Below are 18,557 nucleotides of genomic sequence, written 5' to 3'. Positions count from 1 at the left end.
AATAAAAGTAAAACTACCCCTACCTTTCAAGTGCATGCCATGTATATAAATTAAGTAAATGCAAGGCAATTTGAGAAGGAAGAGAATGCTAATAATTGGGTTTTGGGGAGTGGGAAGGTCAGGAAAGATGTTGGAGAAGAAGCTATACCTACAGCAGGCTTTGAAGGAAGATAAAGATTCTGAGAATCAGAGATGAGTACATTCCATAGTGAGGGATGGCTTCTGCAAATGCACAAAGGCAGTAGATGGAAACGTCAAGTTTCAAGAACCAGCTAGTAATGCAGTTTGGCTGGACTATCACTTGTATAAATGGTAGTAATATGACTGGATCCAGATTGCAGAGGCCCTAAATGTCAGAATGATGACTTTGTATTTTACCCTAAAGGCTATGAGGGACACTGAGGATTTTTTGTTTAGGGTAGTCACATAGTGCTTTAGGAAAATTATTTTGGTAACTGGGTGGAAGACTGATTGGAAAGAGGAAAAACCAGAAGCGTGGAAATAATTTTGGACCATTACAGTTATTACAACAGTCCAGGCAAAATCAAAGCCGAGACGAATGAAAAAGATTTTGTAGAAGTAGAATAGATAAGACTTGGCAATGGATTGGCTATGGGGAAGAGAGTGAAAGAGAACAAGGAGTCAAGGATGACCAAGGTTACAAACCTAGATGACTAGAAAGATAAGGATACTCTTAACAGATACATGAAAGTTTGGATAAGGAATATAGGTCTGGGCAGGAGAGGACATCAGTTCTGCTTTGAACATGCTGACTTTGGGCAATGGGACACCTGACTACATAGTTTCTATATTATCTTATCTCCAGCTTTCCTTCTAATTATCTACTTAATAAACAGTTACATTGCTAGTTAACAACCCCTGATCTCTCCCTTCCCTAGCTAAGTGGTGCAGTAGATAAGAACTCTGCGCCTGGCGGAAGGAAGCCCTGAATTCCAATGAGGCCTCAGATACTTACTAGCTATGTGACCTTGGGCAAGTCATTTAAACTCTGTCTGTTTCTTCAGCTGTAAAGAAAAAAAAAGGGGGGGGGGTGTAAAAACAACACCTAACTCACAGTTGTGAGGATCAAATGAGATAACATTTGTAAAAATCTTACATAGCAAGCACTTATTTCCTCCTCTCCCACCCCTATCCTGGGGTAGAGGAACAATATGTGAAACTTAAATCTACTTTACTACTTGTTAACATACTCTAGGAAAAGGAGGTTACAAAAAAAACCTGAAATAAATACAAAAACCTACTTTAATCATGTGATGAGTTCAACTATCTTATAGCTTTTCCTATATATCCCATGTTACAGATAATCAATTTTAATTGTAATATCTGAAAATATAACTCCATCAAAAGAAATAAACATGCAATACTGGTAGCAGTTCTCCTTCCTGAAAATGAGCCCTCAGATTTAGGGCTTAGACGCTCTGAAGGAAAACTTTTACCAGTTCCAAAATCCAAGCAGGGAACAATAAATTTTTTTTTCCCTGTCCTTACAGAATCTTCAGGTAACTCTCTCTCACTTTATCCTAATACCTCTGATTTTTTTCCTTATTTCCAGGTTACAAGCACTGAACAATGCCAGAGAGTGACAAACAAAAGAAAAAGCAGTAGTACAGTCTTATCCACTGCAGATGATGGTGTCATTTTATAGTTGACTGGATACAATGAGCAGATGTAATAGAGAAGTTTCCTGTTTTCAGTATTAGTTTTCCTGTACCTTTAGAACTTGAGGTACAAGAAGGAAAAAAAAACAGTCAAGAGCTGGCAAATTAACTTGCCAGTATTATTAGAGGCATCAGGACCGTTTCACTTTGCTACACTAAACATGTCCATCCACAGGAGAAAACCAAGAGAAAGTAAACTGTCTTTTGGCAGAAGTGAAGACCCTCTAGAACTTGTTCATCAGTAAAAATTCTAGGACACAGAACAGATGGACAATGGATTGGGCCCAAAATTGAAAAGAGGGAGGATAATGGACTAGCTGGCTTTCAAGAAAATAAAAAAAGCTCTTTTTCCTGACTGCAAACTTTCCACGAAAGCAAAGGTCCCATCTTTTTATTACTAACAGTCTACTAGCATTGCCACAAGGAGGCACAGAACTGTCTGTGAAAAATTAAAAATTAGCATCACGCAAAGGGGAATGGAGAGGTTTCTGTAGTATGTGAACAGGCTAAAACACATAACCAAAGAGGAACTCCAATGAACAGGAAGAAGAGATGACATCTAGGAATTATGAAATGGAAAGTGAAAACGGCTTTGGTCATGTGCTAAGAAAGATGACAGATGGACAAAGTGCTCCAATGCACTCTTGCAAGGTCAAAAGGAAGCCAGGACATCTCCAGACTACTAGAAGGATTGTTTCCTGTGTTAAATTTATGGAAGAACATGGACAAGAGCTGCTCAGGACGCGCAAGCATGGATGCATCACTGGTGGGAGCCTCCAAATCAATGAGCTCATTGGTAATTCTACACTGCCCACGATGATCTCACTCTATGACTGTAAAGAAGCACCAACATGCTCACAACAGGTAATCTCACACCAGCACATCCTTCATGTAGTAGTTTGTATGTAATAAGAATGTGCCTCTTCTAATCAAGAGAGACATTTTATTAAACTTTTATTTGTTTCATGTTTCCATTTGTTTCCTTGCTTTCTTAGTGGCTAAATTCACTACTAATAAAAAAAGATACACTAAAATGAAGACAATATATGGCTGATATTAAAGATTAAATTAGGATAATAGCCAATATTTTTAAACTTATTGAGGGACAAATTCAGCTTCAATAACTATCAATTATAGCCTATTTTTGTTTGAGAATAATGATACCTATATAAAATGAACCTATATAAAAATACTTCAGTTAGACTTACAGACTATGGGACCCTTCCTTCTGACTTGCAACTGAAACCTTCCATGTCTTGTCTCTTCTCATTAGAATACGAGTTCCCTGAGAACAAGGATTGTCTTACTTTTTTTATTTGTATCTATACTGCTTAGCACAGTGCTTTCCACAAAAAGTTCAGATTATTAAACTACATTGAATTTCTTCTTGTGAATGCTTCACATAAAGCTGTGACATGCTGATTATACAAATCCATAATAGTCACCATGGAAAGCAATAACAAGTTTTCATATTTGGGCCTATAATTTTCTTGTATTAAAGTAGCATTATTTCAACACCCCATAGCAGTATTAAGGTGACTTTGGGCTTTTGAAAGCTATGTTAGCAATGTGAAAACATGTGTAAGGCCGTACACAAAGCTAAAAAAAGATCCAAGTAACAACAAGGCAACAGTGAGTCTCTGCTTTACGTTGCACAGAGTTTTCATAAAATAGTATAATGTTTAAACTCCTGAACATAACTCTAGTTATGAGCATAATAGAGGCTACTTATTAAAGACAACTTTGACTTTTCTCTCAATCAACACGTATTTCAATTCTGCTAGCCAAAAGATCATTTACCTTCTCATCTGCTACAAACTTTTTAACACCAAATCCATAAGTATGCTGTGTAAAGTAGCCTAGCTTTCGAGAGTTACAGAATGTTTCTATGACCCACGTTATTGACATTTTAAAAATGCATTCAGACTTTATGGTGGAATCTGTATATTTGGAGTTGATGTTGAACCAACTCACTGATTAAAAAAAAAATTATTTTTGGCAAAGGATTCTCTAGAACAAGTGCAGGAGTTATGAAATAAGCAGCACGGCTTGTCTCTGAGTCAAGAAAGACCTGAATTCAAGTTATGCACTGGACCGTACTGGCCTTACAACACTTGGCAAGTAAAAACCTCTCAGTGCTTCAGGCAACTCAATTGCTGATATGAATTAACAGAGATAATTTCCTCATCATAAACTGCCTATACCAATGAAATCACAGATCTGATCATACTACCTCCCCACCCCCATTATCTTCCTCCCCCTACAAAAAAGAAAAAGGTTAAGACCCTACAGGGAAATAATATAATTTTCTTAAAAGGCTTAAATTTGGTTATATTTGGAACCAGTAAAGTTTAGTTCTTCAGAATAAGTTTTTCTGATTAAGTCCTTAAGTTTCCTTCTCAATGAAATGAGGAAGTTGGAGAAGATGGTGTCTCAAGATCCTAGGTGGTACAGTGGGTAGAGTGCTGAGCCTGGAGTCAGCAGGACCCAAGTTCAAATCCAGTTTCAGACACTTACTAGCTGTTGGATCCTAACAAGTCATTTAAATCCTGTTTCCTCATCTGTAAAACGAGATGGAGAAGGAAATGGCAAAGCACTCTAGTATCTTTGCCAAGAAAACCCCAAATGGGGTCATGAAGAGTCGGAAGCATCTGAACAACAACAACAAAGTCTTATCTAGTTCTAAAACCAATGATCTTAAATGTCTAAAGATTATATTTCTCTCTAAACTGAAATTGCATAAAGTCCACATGAAAGTACATAATTGTTTAATTTGTGGCTATATCACTAATATAGCTTCAAATCAAATCATATATAATAGTAAGCATCACAGAATAAGATGAAATGACTAACTTGTTAGCTAAGAACTTAAAACTGACAAAGGAAGACAAACGTTATACACCTATAAAACTGGCTGGGCAGCTAGGTGGCACAATGGACAGCGCATGGGGTCGGGAGTCAGGAAGCCTCATCTTCTTGAGTTCAAATCCGCCTCAAGACACTAGCTGTGTGACCCTGAACAAGTTACTTAACCCTGTTTGCCTCAATTTCCTCATCTGTAAAATGAGCTGGACAAGGAAAAGGCAAACAACTCCAGTATCTCTGCCAAGAAAACATCAAATTGGTCATGAAGAGTCCCACACGACTGAAAATGACTGAACAACATAAAATTGGTTACTGCCCGAGTATGACAGTTTGATTGACAGAAAGGCTAAAACACATCTTCCCAAAAATGAAGCTTTTGAAAAATGAAATATCAGTAATAAAATAATCAACCATCAGTTATTTCACTTACAGGAAGATTCTAAAATATTTAATGAACTTCTTTTCAGATTTTATTATTCTAATATTGGGCACCATTCTAAATAAAACTACCTTTTCCTAGTAGTTATTGGAAAAAGCTACTAGAAAAAATACAGTTCACCTCTTTCTTACTACTATCTTACACCATCTTTCTTACCATTTTTCAATATTAAAAAACTTCAAACTGGGTTTTAGTTCCATAAGACATTAGATAATCGATATAAAAAGACAATTTGATATTCTCTTAGTTTACAAATGATAAAATAGCTTTTATAAATATGTATTATTAGAAACCCTCTACACACTGTTTGAAGGCCAAAAATAGTTTCTAAAATTGAAAACTAAAATTCTTTCCAATGGTACTATAGTATATATCACTATCTACAAAAGGTAGATGATTTTACCTGCAGGTAGACTGTGGAACTTTATTATGTGGTTTTACTGTTTTTATCGTTTTTGAAGTCTTGTTTTTATTATGGTGAAACAGGTAAAGAAGTAGACAAAGTAATTTTTGGATATTTAAATTCAATATAGTCATGCATTAATAACTTAGAGCACTTAAAAAAATTCATTATGAACATCAACAAGGAATTTTCTTGAAAGCTCAACTAATAAAGTAACATCTTCCTGGCTATAACCAATAATAACTACATTAACAAGCATTTAATAGATGAGTTTTTCTTGAAAAATGTTGCAGCACATGACTCATTCATCCTCTGTGGCTTTGCTAAGGAGAACAAAAAAATTAGAAAATGTGCCCCCTCCAGCATACAATTCATCAGGGGGGAAAATTACACATTTTTACCTTCATTTAGATTTCATTAGTATAGTTGCTACAAAGAAAAACATGTTATCTACTGAGTAAGACTCTCTACCAGTTTTCTCCACATTTTCCCCAAATTCTTGCTATAGTATCTAACTAATGATTTGTTGTAACATTAAATTATTTTTACCTAATAGGAAACTTTTTTCAAAAAAGTTTCCCATTCTTCAAGACTTCAATATTCAAGTTTTAAAATGTGTAAAATACAAAAACACTGACCACAGTATTAGAAAAATTTATCCACAATTACATCATAAACTGAAGTAACAATGATAAATTTCTCAGAAATTTTCTCACTAAAGTGACTATTTCAAACAATAGTGGGGGTCTTTGATAGCTAGTCCAGCCAACTACCTAAAGCATGAATACCCCCTACATCAAAATTCTAGAAAATAGTACAAACTACTTTAAATTTATGTTATTAAATAATCCATGAAAGACAAGAACTAAATGTATACTGTGATCTTTCTACTTCCAACAATTAATCTACAGTCAATTTTTATCTATAGCTAATTTTTAATCCTAAGCAACTGACTTCTCCCTGACAACCTGCACATAACTTACTGTTAGGCCTTCCCCAATGTCAGCTAGGATGTATTTAAAATAAAGATTTCACTCACGGTGGTTATATCTGAGGGATGCAATCTGAATGGTTAAAAAAATAAACTCCCTGAAGGCAGGATTATTTTCTTTTTTGTTTTTTATCTCCAGTCCTTGCATGTAATAGGTACTTAATAAATATTTATTAAATTGGATCCACGTTAAAATAAGCTCTACTAGAATGATCTTGATCAAAATAAAAGATGTTTTGGAAAATAAATCTGTAATATCAACAATTCCCTAAATATTCATTCCCAAAGTCAAACAGCTATACTTTGGGGATTATTCATTCCTTCGGACTGCTAATGCTTCTACACCATTAGTATGGAACACATATTCAAACATACTGCTCTTCTCTAACCCATTGGGGTGCTTACACACATATAAAGGAATTAGCCAAATTAATTAAATTTGCATTTTCACTAGCAATATAAAAGTGAATATCTACAAATGCTGGAACAAAATAATGAAAATAATAATAATAGAATTTCTATAGTACTTTAAGCTTTGCAAAGCACTTTACAAACATTATCTCATTTGATTCTCTGGGAGGTAGGTATATTTTACAGATGAAGAAACTGAGGCACAGAGAAATTAATTGACTTGCTCAGGGACACACAGCTAATAAATGTCTAAGGCTGAATTTGAAGCCAGAACTTCCTGACTTCAAGTCCAGCACTCTATCCACTATACTATGCAGCTGTCAAATTCCACCCAATTAATTCTAAGTCTGAAATAAGCACTGAGTGGTATTAACATGAGTTCTGCAGTTTTCTCCTTAATATTAAATACCATGACATTCTACACAATGCCACCATTATAAAACATCTATTTCATTAAGCTATATTACTTTTAAATACTCTATTATTGTTTGAAATGCTTCCTGTAGTACATGAAAAATTTCCTAATATTAAACTGAATTACATGTGTAGCTGCCCATTTCTCACACGCTTTGAAACACGTTTCCTGTCAAAGTCAGCATCTCTAAAACAAAGACTTAAGTGGTGATCAGAAGACAGAATCTGAATTTGCAGTTGTAGCATTTCAACTGTGCCTGTGGAAGCAGGAACACCACCAAGGCTCTATTTGATCTGGTGCCTTCTTCTGCCTCTGCAACACTAACTGGCCAGCACCCACCCAGCAAAAAGAAGCAGACCTTAACCAAGGCTGCCCCACAGCAATAATTACACTGGGATGACTATAAGTATGATAACTCATCTGTCACCGAATGCTACTCCTATGCCTAGCAAATTCCCACCATCTGTTATTTTCCCTATCCCCATATTACTTAATCATAGGCTACACAGAAATAAAGTATTGTCAACCATTGCTTTTCATTCTTTATATGTACCACGTGTGCACATGTCCCACTCCAGTTCTGCCCAACCTTTCCACTTTGCCCTTTGGAATTCCTATTCCATAATGAAGGTCTGCTATCGTTCAGTTGTTTTAGTCTCGTCCAACTCTCTGTGACTCCATTTAGGGTTTTCTTGGCAGAGATACTGGAGTGGTTGGCCATTTCCTTCTCCAGCTCGTTTTATAGATGAGGAAACTGAGGCAAACGGGGTGAAGTGACTTGCCCAGATGACACAGACAACAAGTGCCTGGGGCCAGATTTGAACTCAGGAAGATGAGTCTTCTTGACTGCAGACTTGGCACTCTATCCACTATGCCACCTAGCTGTCCCATAATGAAGGCAAGGTAAGGGAATAAGCATATTTATTTATTAAGCATATGTGCTAAGTGTTTTATAAATATTATCTCTTTTGATGCTCACAACAACCCTGGAAGGTGGGTTCCATTATTATCCCCAGTTAAGGAAACTGAGGCAGACAGAGGTTAAATAACTTGCTCAGACTCACACAGCTAATAAGTAGTAGAGGCCACATTTGAACTTGGGTCTTCTTGACTCTAGGCCCAGCATTCTATCTGCTGCACCATCTAGCTGCCTAATATCTATCATAACCCTTCCACTGAGACTAAGCAGCGCTGGACCCCGGGGTGTCCTCTTCACTGCTGCCTACACCTTCACTCATACCCCCTTCAGGCCAAACAGCAGCACATCATACTGCCGCTTCCAAACTCCCTCCTTTTCACCATCTCTCAAGCACCCTCTCCTCCTTTAAAGTTCACTGAATGAAAATGTTTCACCTTATGTAGATCAACCTAGCTGCTGTCTACCAAACACCAGGCCACTGGCTCTCTTTTCTCACACTCAGTACCTGGGTCATCACTGTCTTCTCTTCCAAGACTACATAGCCTTTCAACATTCATGATGATGGTCCTTCAAATATTCTTAAGCTCCCAGGTCCTCAATCTCCTCAGATCCTAAGATCTAATCTTCCACTCCACCTCAGCGACACACAGTGAGGGTCACACCATGGCTTTCGCCTTATTCACAAATGTTCTATTTCCTTGATCAAAAACTTTGACATTACTCAATTTGACAATAACCTTCTATCGTCTCATCTCTCCTCATGCTACATCCCTACTAAACCTATTGATTCTCCTTGAGGTCTCCAATCTCTCCATCCTATCAGGCCAACTCTGACTTCACTTTCCTTCCTTCCTCATTCTGATCCTACAATTAACCAATGGGACTCTACTCGTCCTATACGCTCAAATTCTTTACCTCCTGTGCTATTACCACATACCCTTGCTGAACACCAGGCCTGGATCACTCCCATCTACCTACACTCTCCCTGTGGATGGTGCTGAACACAACTGGAGGAAGTCACACAATCATGCTGACTAAACACGTTACAAATGTATGTTGCCAGGCAGTCCTTGGCTTCCTCCCTAATTGATCCCCTATCTCACTCCCCACAGAAGCTATTCCAAACTTCTCTTTCAAGCCTCCCATGCCAGTCCCTGCCCTTTCAACTGAGAAGAGAAAGCTGGGACCATTTGCTCTAAGCACACTGTTCACCACTTCTTTTCTTCTCAAAGTTCCTCGACAGTATTCCCAATCTCTCCTCCTTTCTTCGAGTCTCGGATAAGACAGCTTCAGTCTGTGCCAGATACGACCCTTCTGCAGGTACTTTAATCCCATTAACTCCAGTCTTGTCCAATAGTCCCTTCAATCTTCCCTTCTCTCTAATCTGTAATCTCTCCCTTCACACAGAGCCAAGCTTCCCCATTCTTAAAAAAATAAAAATAAAAACAAACAAAAAACCCCAACAAAACCTTCCCTATTTCTCCCTCACGTTATCATCCTACATCTCTCCTCCCTTTTGAAGGCAAAGTCCTATGAAAAATGGTCTATACAGCTGACTCCACTTCTACATCAAACCCTCTGCAGGTGTTACCAATACTGGGCCCTCTTCACTCTCCACCCTATTTCTCTTGGTTACCTCATTAACTTCTATTGGTTTTACCGTCATCTCTGGGATTTACACATTTAAATATTTAGTCGTCCCTTCTGCTTCACTCCCAAATTGATGTTCAATCATCCAGTCATATCTGATTCTTCCTGACCCTGTGGGCAAGAGCATACCAATACTGTCCATGGGTTTTTTTTGACAAAGACATGGGAGTGGTTTGCCATTTCCTTCTCTAGTGGATTAAGGCAAAAAGTAAATTAAGTGACTTGCCCAGGGTCACACAGTTAGTAAGTGTCTGAGGCCTTATTTGAACTCAAGTCTTCCTGACTCCAGGCCTCGAGCTCTTCCCAACTACCAAATATTTCAGACTAGGTGTCCCAACTTATCCCAATACACACACACACACACACACACACACACACACATATACACACATACATATATATATACACATACATATATATATACACATACGTGTATACACACACACACACACACACACACACACACACACAAAGACCCAGCCCTCTTCCAAACTTTCTCTTTCTATAGAAAATATTGCCCTTCTTCCCATCTCCTGCTCATAACTTTGGTGTTATCCTTAACTATCCATTCTCCTGCAATACATTTATCCAATAAGTTCTCAGATCTTGCCGTTTCTATTTCCACATCTCTGACATGCAATGCCTCTCTATTCACACAACCATCATTGTGATCCACATAAAAAAGCCAAACAACCAACCAACCAAAAAAATCAACCCTATTCTCTGCAAACAGGAAGCTAGCACACTACTCAGAGTGTTAATCCACAATTTCATTCTCAAAATTTTGAGAAGCCCAAGACACAACCAATTCAAATAACACAAATTTAATCCCCTCCAACAAAAACTGTATCCATTGAATTATGGTTTATAGTCAGCTCAAATTACTTTTGATTTTCAAAACCATTAAGAACTTAAAGTCAAAGTTTTTTAATTTGTTTTAAACCTCTCACCCTGTAAAAGGGATTTGAAATCTGGCAGTGCTCTTTCTAAACTTGTAATTCCTGAAGTATATGCAACAGCCCTGCATTTTTCTCCTTCCAGAATAACACATAACTGATTCTAACAGAGAAATCAGTTTATATCAGCTTTTTTAGGTATTAAAATGCAACAATGGTCTTGAATTCTATATCTCCATCTTATATTCATCTTTTTCTTTTTAATCACCTAGAAAAAGCTTTGGTCATCAAGACTACAAATTTCAAACATTTCATTAACCTCATATGCAAATAAGCACAAATCTCAGGAATATATCATTTGGTTTACTTATTTTCTTAAATTGTCTTTCTCCCCAAACGCCTTTTTACCAATGCCAAAACACCTGGGTATGGAAAACATACAAGGTCAAACAAGTTCACTATCAGAATACAGGAGCAATATGAAAACATTTATTGGGAATTAAATTAATGACCTAAACCTTAGTGCAGTTAAAATGTAAAGGGTCACCTTATATTTTAACAATTTTTAATAAAACAATTAATAGTTCATAAAATTACCTTTGTAATACTTGTTTCCTTTAAAAGATTCAACAGCCAGGAATTAAAAGCTTTCCCACTCGAATAACCTTCACGTCCACTGCAATGTCTTAAATATTTTTACTAATTGTTAAAATCCTATGATTATTGTACAGTTTAAGTATCAAAAATCCTTCCTAAACTCTACTACCAGGAGCCTCCTGATAAGGACAGCTAAGATAGGTAAGCCTATCATGAAACAAAATGAAATAGAATTTAAGGTAATCATTTAAGACCAGGTACTCCATTAAAATGGTCCTTATGAAAGATTTTTCATCTTGAGGTACAAGGAGTAGATAATTACTGACACTAAAGAACACAGGGCTCCTTTTATCTAATGATCTCTTACCCCAAAATTATTTATTAAAATAGGTCATCCAACTTATGCTGACGCTGGATCTAGAAACTGCAATTATTTTGCAATCTGTTTTTATCCTTGCTTGAAAGATCCTGAAAAACTACACACATACACACACACACACACACACACACACACACAGAGATATATAGTTGTTTATACATCTGCTGTTGAACTGACTTTCTCATTCACATCATCTGAGCCAATAGGTCTTTTATGAAACAGCTTTAAACTTCCACAAACTATATCTATTGCTCATTAATTCAAAATGTCAAACAACCTGCACTCCTGACAGTGTAAGGCTATACTGGCACAGAGAAAACCAACAAGTGATATTACTTAGACCAGGTCTATTTTTAGTAGTGGCTTCTTTTTCTACAACCTAATATCGCTATCAAAACATAAGTAAATGAGTTAAAATCATCACAAAACAGTCATTATGCTTTCAACTGTTTCAAAGTACACAGAACTAAACATGGCTAAAGAAAACATTCAGATTATCTCCTACTCTGAGTCCTTGCTAGCCCAAGGTAGAAAACGGATTTTGTAACAGGTTTTTTTTTTAAATTTAGTGTCATTGAACTTGTCAATTTAGACTTGTTCAAATAAATTGCTTCAGAGATTTTATATTTAAACTTTAAATAGTAAGAAAACTGATGCAAAAATCACTTTCAATTTATTCTCATTAACACTACAGTAAAACATGCAATTGGATTGGATTACTTATTTGCTGCATGTGCAGAGAATGTTAATTAGCTTTAAAATGAAATATATTTAATATATAAATATATACACATAGATTTAACATTCAGTCCACTTCTTATTACTTAATACATAGGAAAAAATCTATCATTCTTAATTCAATTCAAGAAGGTATTGTAATTCACATCTGCAATTGCTGAAAGCTATCTGATATTCATGGCAATTTCTAAAGATTATCTTCAGGAATATAATCAGAAAAGACTGATTACAATTATAAAATATCAATGAATTAGTTGAATTTTTTTTTCATTTCTCTGCTACTACAAAAATGTATATCATATAACTTGATTACAAAACTAAAAAAGATCTGAGGAGAACATACATGATCAAAATCCTCTTGGTTAAAAGGTATGTAATTTTATATTTTTTTCTAATTTTAATTTATTAATGGGGTAGAATCTCACCGGAAAAGGGAAAATGTTGTCAGCTCTGTTCAAACTCTCTTCCATCCAAGATTTGGGAGCAAAAGCCGAGCTGGGCCGAGCATATTTCTGCAGCTGAATATGATTGCTTGCAAAGTTTTTCTTCAGGGGTGAAATGGAGTTGAGAGGTGTTATTCCTCCACTGAGTCCTCTGCGGTGATCTCGGCCTTGGGAGCCTCCTCCCCAGCCACCATATCCTCCACCACCGGGGCTCCATGAAGAAGATGGCGTAGGTGAAGGACTTTGGTAGCTGCTCCACGGGGAGGGCGGTTTGTTTAGATTATTGGCCAGATGAGGCAGCTGATTAAAAGCAGCATTTCGGTGTGTAAATGGAGGTGGATGAGGACTAGCAGGAGACCTCCTCTGCTGCTGATGCTGATTGTGATGATGTTGAAAATGAGGATGATGAGGGTGGTGCTGAGACAGGGGTCCTATCTGAGGGGAAAAGCTGCCTCCAAAGCCAGGGCTGACGTGATGCGGAAAATTTTGAAACAGCAGAGCACCATTATTAGCTGAAGCAGCAGGGACACCACCCTGGTGAAAAAAACTCGCATCTTCATTGATTATTGTGGAGGAAGAAGGAGCAATAGCTGCTGACCAGTTACTGAAACCAGTAAGAGAGGATGCACTGGATGTTAAGGGCTGAGTTGAAGTCCCTAACCCTGCAGCCTCTTGGTAGTCAAATCCTGTCAACACTGGTGATTCTATTCTTATTTTTTCCTTCCCACTGCCACTTTCTGAAGAGCTGTCTCCTTGATTTTCTTCAGATTTGGCTTTCTCGGGTTCAGGCAGTATCCCTGCTTCCTGACCTTGACTGGGGGAAAGCTGCTGCTTTTCTAGAGAATCTTGCTGCTCCTGTTGCTGTTGCTGAGTTTTAGATTTTTCTGACCCCAGAATCTCATCCTGAATGTTATGGGCAGCTGGAGCAGGAAAGAGCCAAGCTGACCCAGCATTACTGCCATTGGCAGCTGTGTTATTATTTATAAAAGCAGCAGGGCTGGGGGTTGCATTTTGATGATGGTGTGGAGGCTGCAGATGTGGATGAAATCTGACTGGAAAAGCTGATTTATTCCCAGTATTGTTTTGCACCAGCACTCCAAACCCGTAATCCCCCATTTATTATTTTTATGATCTGAATTCTTACAACAAAAAATGACAACCTAGTGCTTAAGTCTGCCTCCTTTCCTCCAACCCAAAATGAGTGTTCTAGAAATGTCTTATTATAGCTCAGTGATCCCAGCTTATCCCCACCCTAAATATTTCTGATTTGGAATTCTGGTATCTGAAAACCTAAAAAATCTCTCTTAAGATATGGACATGAGTCAAATTGTGTTTATTTCTAGGGGAGAGGGTAGGAAGGGGAAAAAAATCAAGTCTTTGGTTAGTAAAATAGGTGGTTTCTTTTTCCAAAGGAAAATGCACATGAATGACAAAAACAGAGCTTCTGAAGCATTTATGGATGTAGAAGAATAAGCATTGCGCAGAGTAAAAAATATATCTATAATTTAACAATCATATGTTCTTCCTCAGCAGTTTTGACTCACCCACATATGAAATCTTTTAAGGATTAGGGGAGAAGACGTCTTTTCTTGGCAGCTCAAAAAATTTTTTTTAAATCAGGAATAATTTAAGAACATTATATATTATATATTTATGTATAAAGATATTATGTTACGTGGAGAGAAAGAAAGAAACGGGGTGAATTCCTGGTTCCGGGAAGCAGAATTTCAGTCGAGGAAATCAGCATTGAAGAGGAACGGGAGGGCTGCAGGAAGGTGTCTGCGGCCCCCGGGGCCGCTTCTGCCCTTTCTGCGGCTCCTGGGGCAGTTCTCGCTCCTGGGGCTGGTTTGCTGCCGCCGCTCTTCCTGCTCCTGGTGCAGTTCTTGCTGTTGCTGCTCCTGTTTTTCCTGCTTCTGGTCTCCCCCCCCACCGCCTCTCCCCCATGAAATGGGCTGAAAACACCCGTTTCTCTCTAGGGGGGACCGAGATTAAGAAAGGATTAAAGCGATTCACTGTGGAGGGGAGGGGGGCGAAACGAGACGGGGGGGCCTCAGCAGCCGCCGGCCGGGGCGTGCGGGGGGAACTGGGGCGGTCTGGAAGGGAGGTCCTGCCGCTGCTGCTGCGGTTTCTGCCTCGTCCCCTCTCTGCGGCTCCGGGGGTTTTTTTCCCTCATGAGACCCGGGGGCGGTTTGTTCGGTTTCTCAGTTCGATTCTCCGCAGGAAGAAAAACACAAAAAAACAAACAAACGAAAAAACAAAACAAAAACAAGAAAACCAACACTGCGATTATTCTAATGGAGAAATGCCCCCCTTTCTTTCTTTTCTGCCCCCCGAAAAATTTAAATAATTATTTACAGTTTTTCTCCTCACGGTTCCTGGGCCGCCGCAGCCGCCGTCTCTCCTGGCCCCGTAGTCAGTGCCGTCTTCGCCGCGGCCTTCTCCTTCCTCTTCGGTTTCTCGTCTTCCTCCTCCTCCTCCTCTGATGTCTCCACCGCCACCGCCTCCCGGTGCCCGGTCTCCCCGCAGCCGCCGCCGACTCCTCCTCAGGACCGAGCCGAGTGAAATGACAACCAGCTGGAAAGACCAAGAGACACTTCCGGTTCGGGGAGGGAGGGGCGGGGCGCCTCGCGAAGCCCCGCCCGCCCACCAAAAGACCAATCCGTGAGCGGGTTCTGTGGTGACCACACCCCCTCCTTATCTGGGCCCCGCCCAAAAAGGTCGAAAAGATACCTCCGGTGACGCCCAAGCAAACTGGAACCCGCCCATTAAGGTCATTAGATTGGATTCCCCTCCCCCACCCTCTCAGTAAACTCGACCCGTCGCCATCTTAGGTGAGGGCAAAGGAACCCATTGCTGATTCTCTTCCCTGACTGGGAGGCGACTGAAGAAGAGCGAGCTGAGTGGGAGAGACCTAGACCCCTCTGCCACGGGAGGCATGAAGGCGGGGTGTTAGGGAACTGAACCGACGACCTGCGAAAAGCTGGGGAGCGGCGTTGCCCACAGTCAAGGTGGCGCCCCGGGCGTCACGTGCGCCAGTCCCGGCTCCGCCCCGGAGGGCTCTGGAAGGCGAGGCGGTGCCTGCCCTGCCTGCCCTGCCTGCGCAGCTGGAAAGGTCAGAGCTGCAACCCAGCTGTGGCGAGAGCTGCGTTTCTTCTGGCCTCGGCCGTAGGCGCGTGACAGGGCAGGGCCTGGCCGGGCGTGTGGCTTCCTTGACTGCGGTTGACCCGGAGGCCCGGCACCTTGCGCTGCGGGCCCCGCCTCCTTGGCCGAGGGAGTTTGGATGACTTGCACAGTAGCGGTGGAGGGTGGGCTGCCTCTTGGTTCCGAGGGGAAGTGATCCCAGCCTGGGCCCGGACCGCACCTTATCCCGGTTTAGGAAGGGACCCGGGGTGTCTGCCCCGTTATTTTACAGAAAAGTTGATGGACTTGTCCCGGGGCTTGGGATGGCAGATTTAGAACCGGAAGGGACTGTGCCCGTGAACTAAGACCCATCTCTCCTTCACCCCTCGGAAAACCTTAAGAAATTTGCCCGAGGTTCCAGACGTGCTGGACATCACGGCCGAGGTTTAAAATCATTGTCAAAGCCAAACCCTCCTTTGCCCGATCCCGAGCCGGGCCCAGCGAGGAAGGTGACCCTGCTCAAGGTCACAGAACTCGCCTCCTCGCTCTTCAGTGCCGCTTCCTAATGGCTCGCGGTACGTTTTTGCCAGGCTTTCAAAATGCTGGTTTATGTTCCTAGGACAATACAGTATTAGAGATAAAAAGGGGTGCGAAAGATCACCTTGGGCGGGGGGAGGAGGGGGAAGGTCTGATGAGGAAAAAAGGCCTCTGCATCATTCCCCCTTGTTCATGGAGGTACAGAGGAGCAGATTTGGAATTTAAACCCGTGTCCTGTTGGCATCTTCTACCTTGGTTTTATCCGATACTCGGTTGTTATTGAAGCGGATCCAAGCGTAAAGCCAGTTTTTAGAGTATAAGGGCATAATGGTGCAGTGGACCTTAGAAGGGATCATGTAGTCCAAATCCCTCCTTTTGTGTTGAAGGAAGCTGAAAGCCGGAGAAGGAGGTGATTTCTCTAAGGTTTCACAGCTAATTTCACAGCAAACCTCGTTCTAGAGTCTAGGTCTGGTGGCTCCTACCTTGTTCCAGTGCTCTACTTTAAAATTATAGTCTAAGGCTAATTTAGACAAAATATATAAACACATGTTTGGGGTCGATTGGGTTAGAGGCAACAGAACCAAAGATAATACCAGAAATTAAAACACCAACTCCTGGTCTGTAACGCCCTTATGTAAAAGTTATTTAAAAAACAATAGGTCTTTCTTAGATCAACTACAAATTCAACCTACTTAACTCAATGGGAGGCCTAACTTCTGCTTGCCGCCCCATTGCTCCATATAGTGTAGGGGCCAGACCTTATCTACTCTTTCGAATTTCTCAAGTCCTAGCTTATTAGCATAAAGCATTAGTGTCTTTTTAAAAATATCCCATCCTCATCTTCTGGAATACTTACTGCCCAGAAACTGGTAGATCACGGTCAGTGAACAAATACGTTTACGCGGATAAAGCCCCATGCCACGGTGACTTAACTCTCCTTAGTAGATGTGGGGTATTCTTTTCCAAAGAACCAGATCTAGTTTTTCAAGGTCTGCCAGATCACCTTAAATGTTCCTTAGTTCATTCCCATCAGGCACTGGGATACCTTATGCTAATTAAGAATATACCTAAAAAGCATCAGTCATCTTGGTTTGTATGAAACTAATTTTATGTAAAAATATTCAAATCAGAATATTGCTTTGGAGTTGGTAGGTCAGGCACTTTCTGTTACAGAATTATAGGACTTAGTGTTCTTGGTGTGAGTCTTAACTGGAATGCAATAGTCAGAGGACAGGTCTGGGCAGGTATTCGGTCCACCCCCCCACCCCCCCCTTAGAGAGTACTGCTAGTTGGTGGCCTTCTCTGGAAATGTTAATAAGCCTTCTGATGCATCTGTAAAGCCTATTTTAAAGCAAGGGTTCTTAAACTTTTTTGTACTGTGGGCCTCTTTCACAGTCTGGTAAAGTCTAAGGACTCTGTAGAATGATGTTTTTAAAAGCATAAAATAAAATACATAGAATTATAAAAGAAACAAGGGTTAACGAAAATTAAAATGTAACTTTTTTTCTATCCAAGTTCACATTCCCCCTCCCTTGAAATCTATCAACAAATCCAAGATCATAAGTAAAGATTGTTTGTGAGTCATTTCAGTTGTGTCCAATTCTTCATGACCCCATTTGGATTTTTCTTGGCAAACTTATTGGAGTGGTTTGCCATTTCCTTCTCCAGTTCATTTTGAAGATGAAGAAACTGAGGCAAAGAGGGTTAAGTGTTTTGCCCAGGGTCATCTTTATTTCAAAGCAACTAGCAACACATTATCAATTCTTCCAGTCCAATATTTTTCCAAATAGAACAGTCACTTCTTAGTGTTTGAGATGGGGAAGAAAGGTGCTAGAACGATTGAGTTACTTCTCAGGCATCATCCGTTCCAAGGTTATTGGGAAGTTTTAAACCATAGTACAGTATGGTAGGTAATTAAGGAACAGGATACAGGCATTTTGAAACCAAGTACAGATAGTGCATTCTATTAAACTACTCCTCTGGCATACATCCTGTTTTAGTATTTGAAACTATACATGTTTACTTAGGAAGGACCATTGTTTGCCAGCACTTAATTACTAGGTTACATTTTTTCC

General features: G+C 39.9%; 1 protein-coding gene and 1 long non-coding RNA gene across 12 annotated transcripts in view; one reads left to right on the top strand and one right to left on the bottom strand.

The window, feature by feature from the left end:
- Window positions 1-15,427, bottom strand: part of CPEB4 (cytoplasmic polyadenylation element binding protein 4) — a 73,870-nt gene extending 58,443 nt beyond the window's left edge. For 5 of the 9 annotated variants that reach the window (XM_020969141.2, XM_020969143.2, XM_020969145.2 and 2 more), the window contains exons 1-2: window positions 15,181-15,425; window positions 12,808-15,037 (exon numbers count right to left, since the gene is read on the bottom strand). In XM_020969141.2, the coding sequence (XP_020824800.1) occupies window positions 12,808-13,941 (1,134 nt within the window). In that variant the 5' untranslated portion in view covers window positions 13,942-15,037; window positions 15,181-15,425. Of the gene's footprint in view, window positions 1-12,807; window positions 15,106-15,180 lie in introns of all 9 variants that reach the window. The other 4 variants (XM_020969137.2, XM_020969139.2, XM_020969142.2 and 1 more) reach the window with 2 other exon arrangements.
- A 275-nt stretch (window positions 15,428-15,702) lies between these two features.
- Window positions 15,703-18,557, top strand: part of LOC110196053 (uncharacterized) — a 193,856-nt gene continuing 191,001 nt past the window's right edge. For all 3 annotated transcript variants that reach the window (XR_013484905.1, XR_013484904.1, XR_013484902.1), the window contains exon 1: window positions 15,703-16,520. This is a non-coding gene — a long non-coding RNA (uncharacterized LOC110196053). The remainder of the gene's footprint in view (window positions 16,521-18,557) is intronic.

Source organism: Phascolarctos cinereus, unplaced genomic scaffold, assembly GCF_003287225.1.
Source record: "Phascolarctos cinereus isolate Bilbo 61053 unplaced genomic scaffold, phaCin_HiC Scaffold_2;HRSCAF=192, whole genome shotgun sequence".
Lineage (NCBI taxonomy): Eukaryota > Metazoa > Chordata > Mammalia > Diprotodontia > Phascolarctidae > Phascolarctos > Phascolarctos cinereus.
This window is presented reverse-complemented; position numbering and strand designations above follow the sequence as displayed.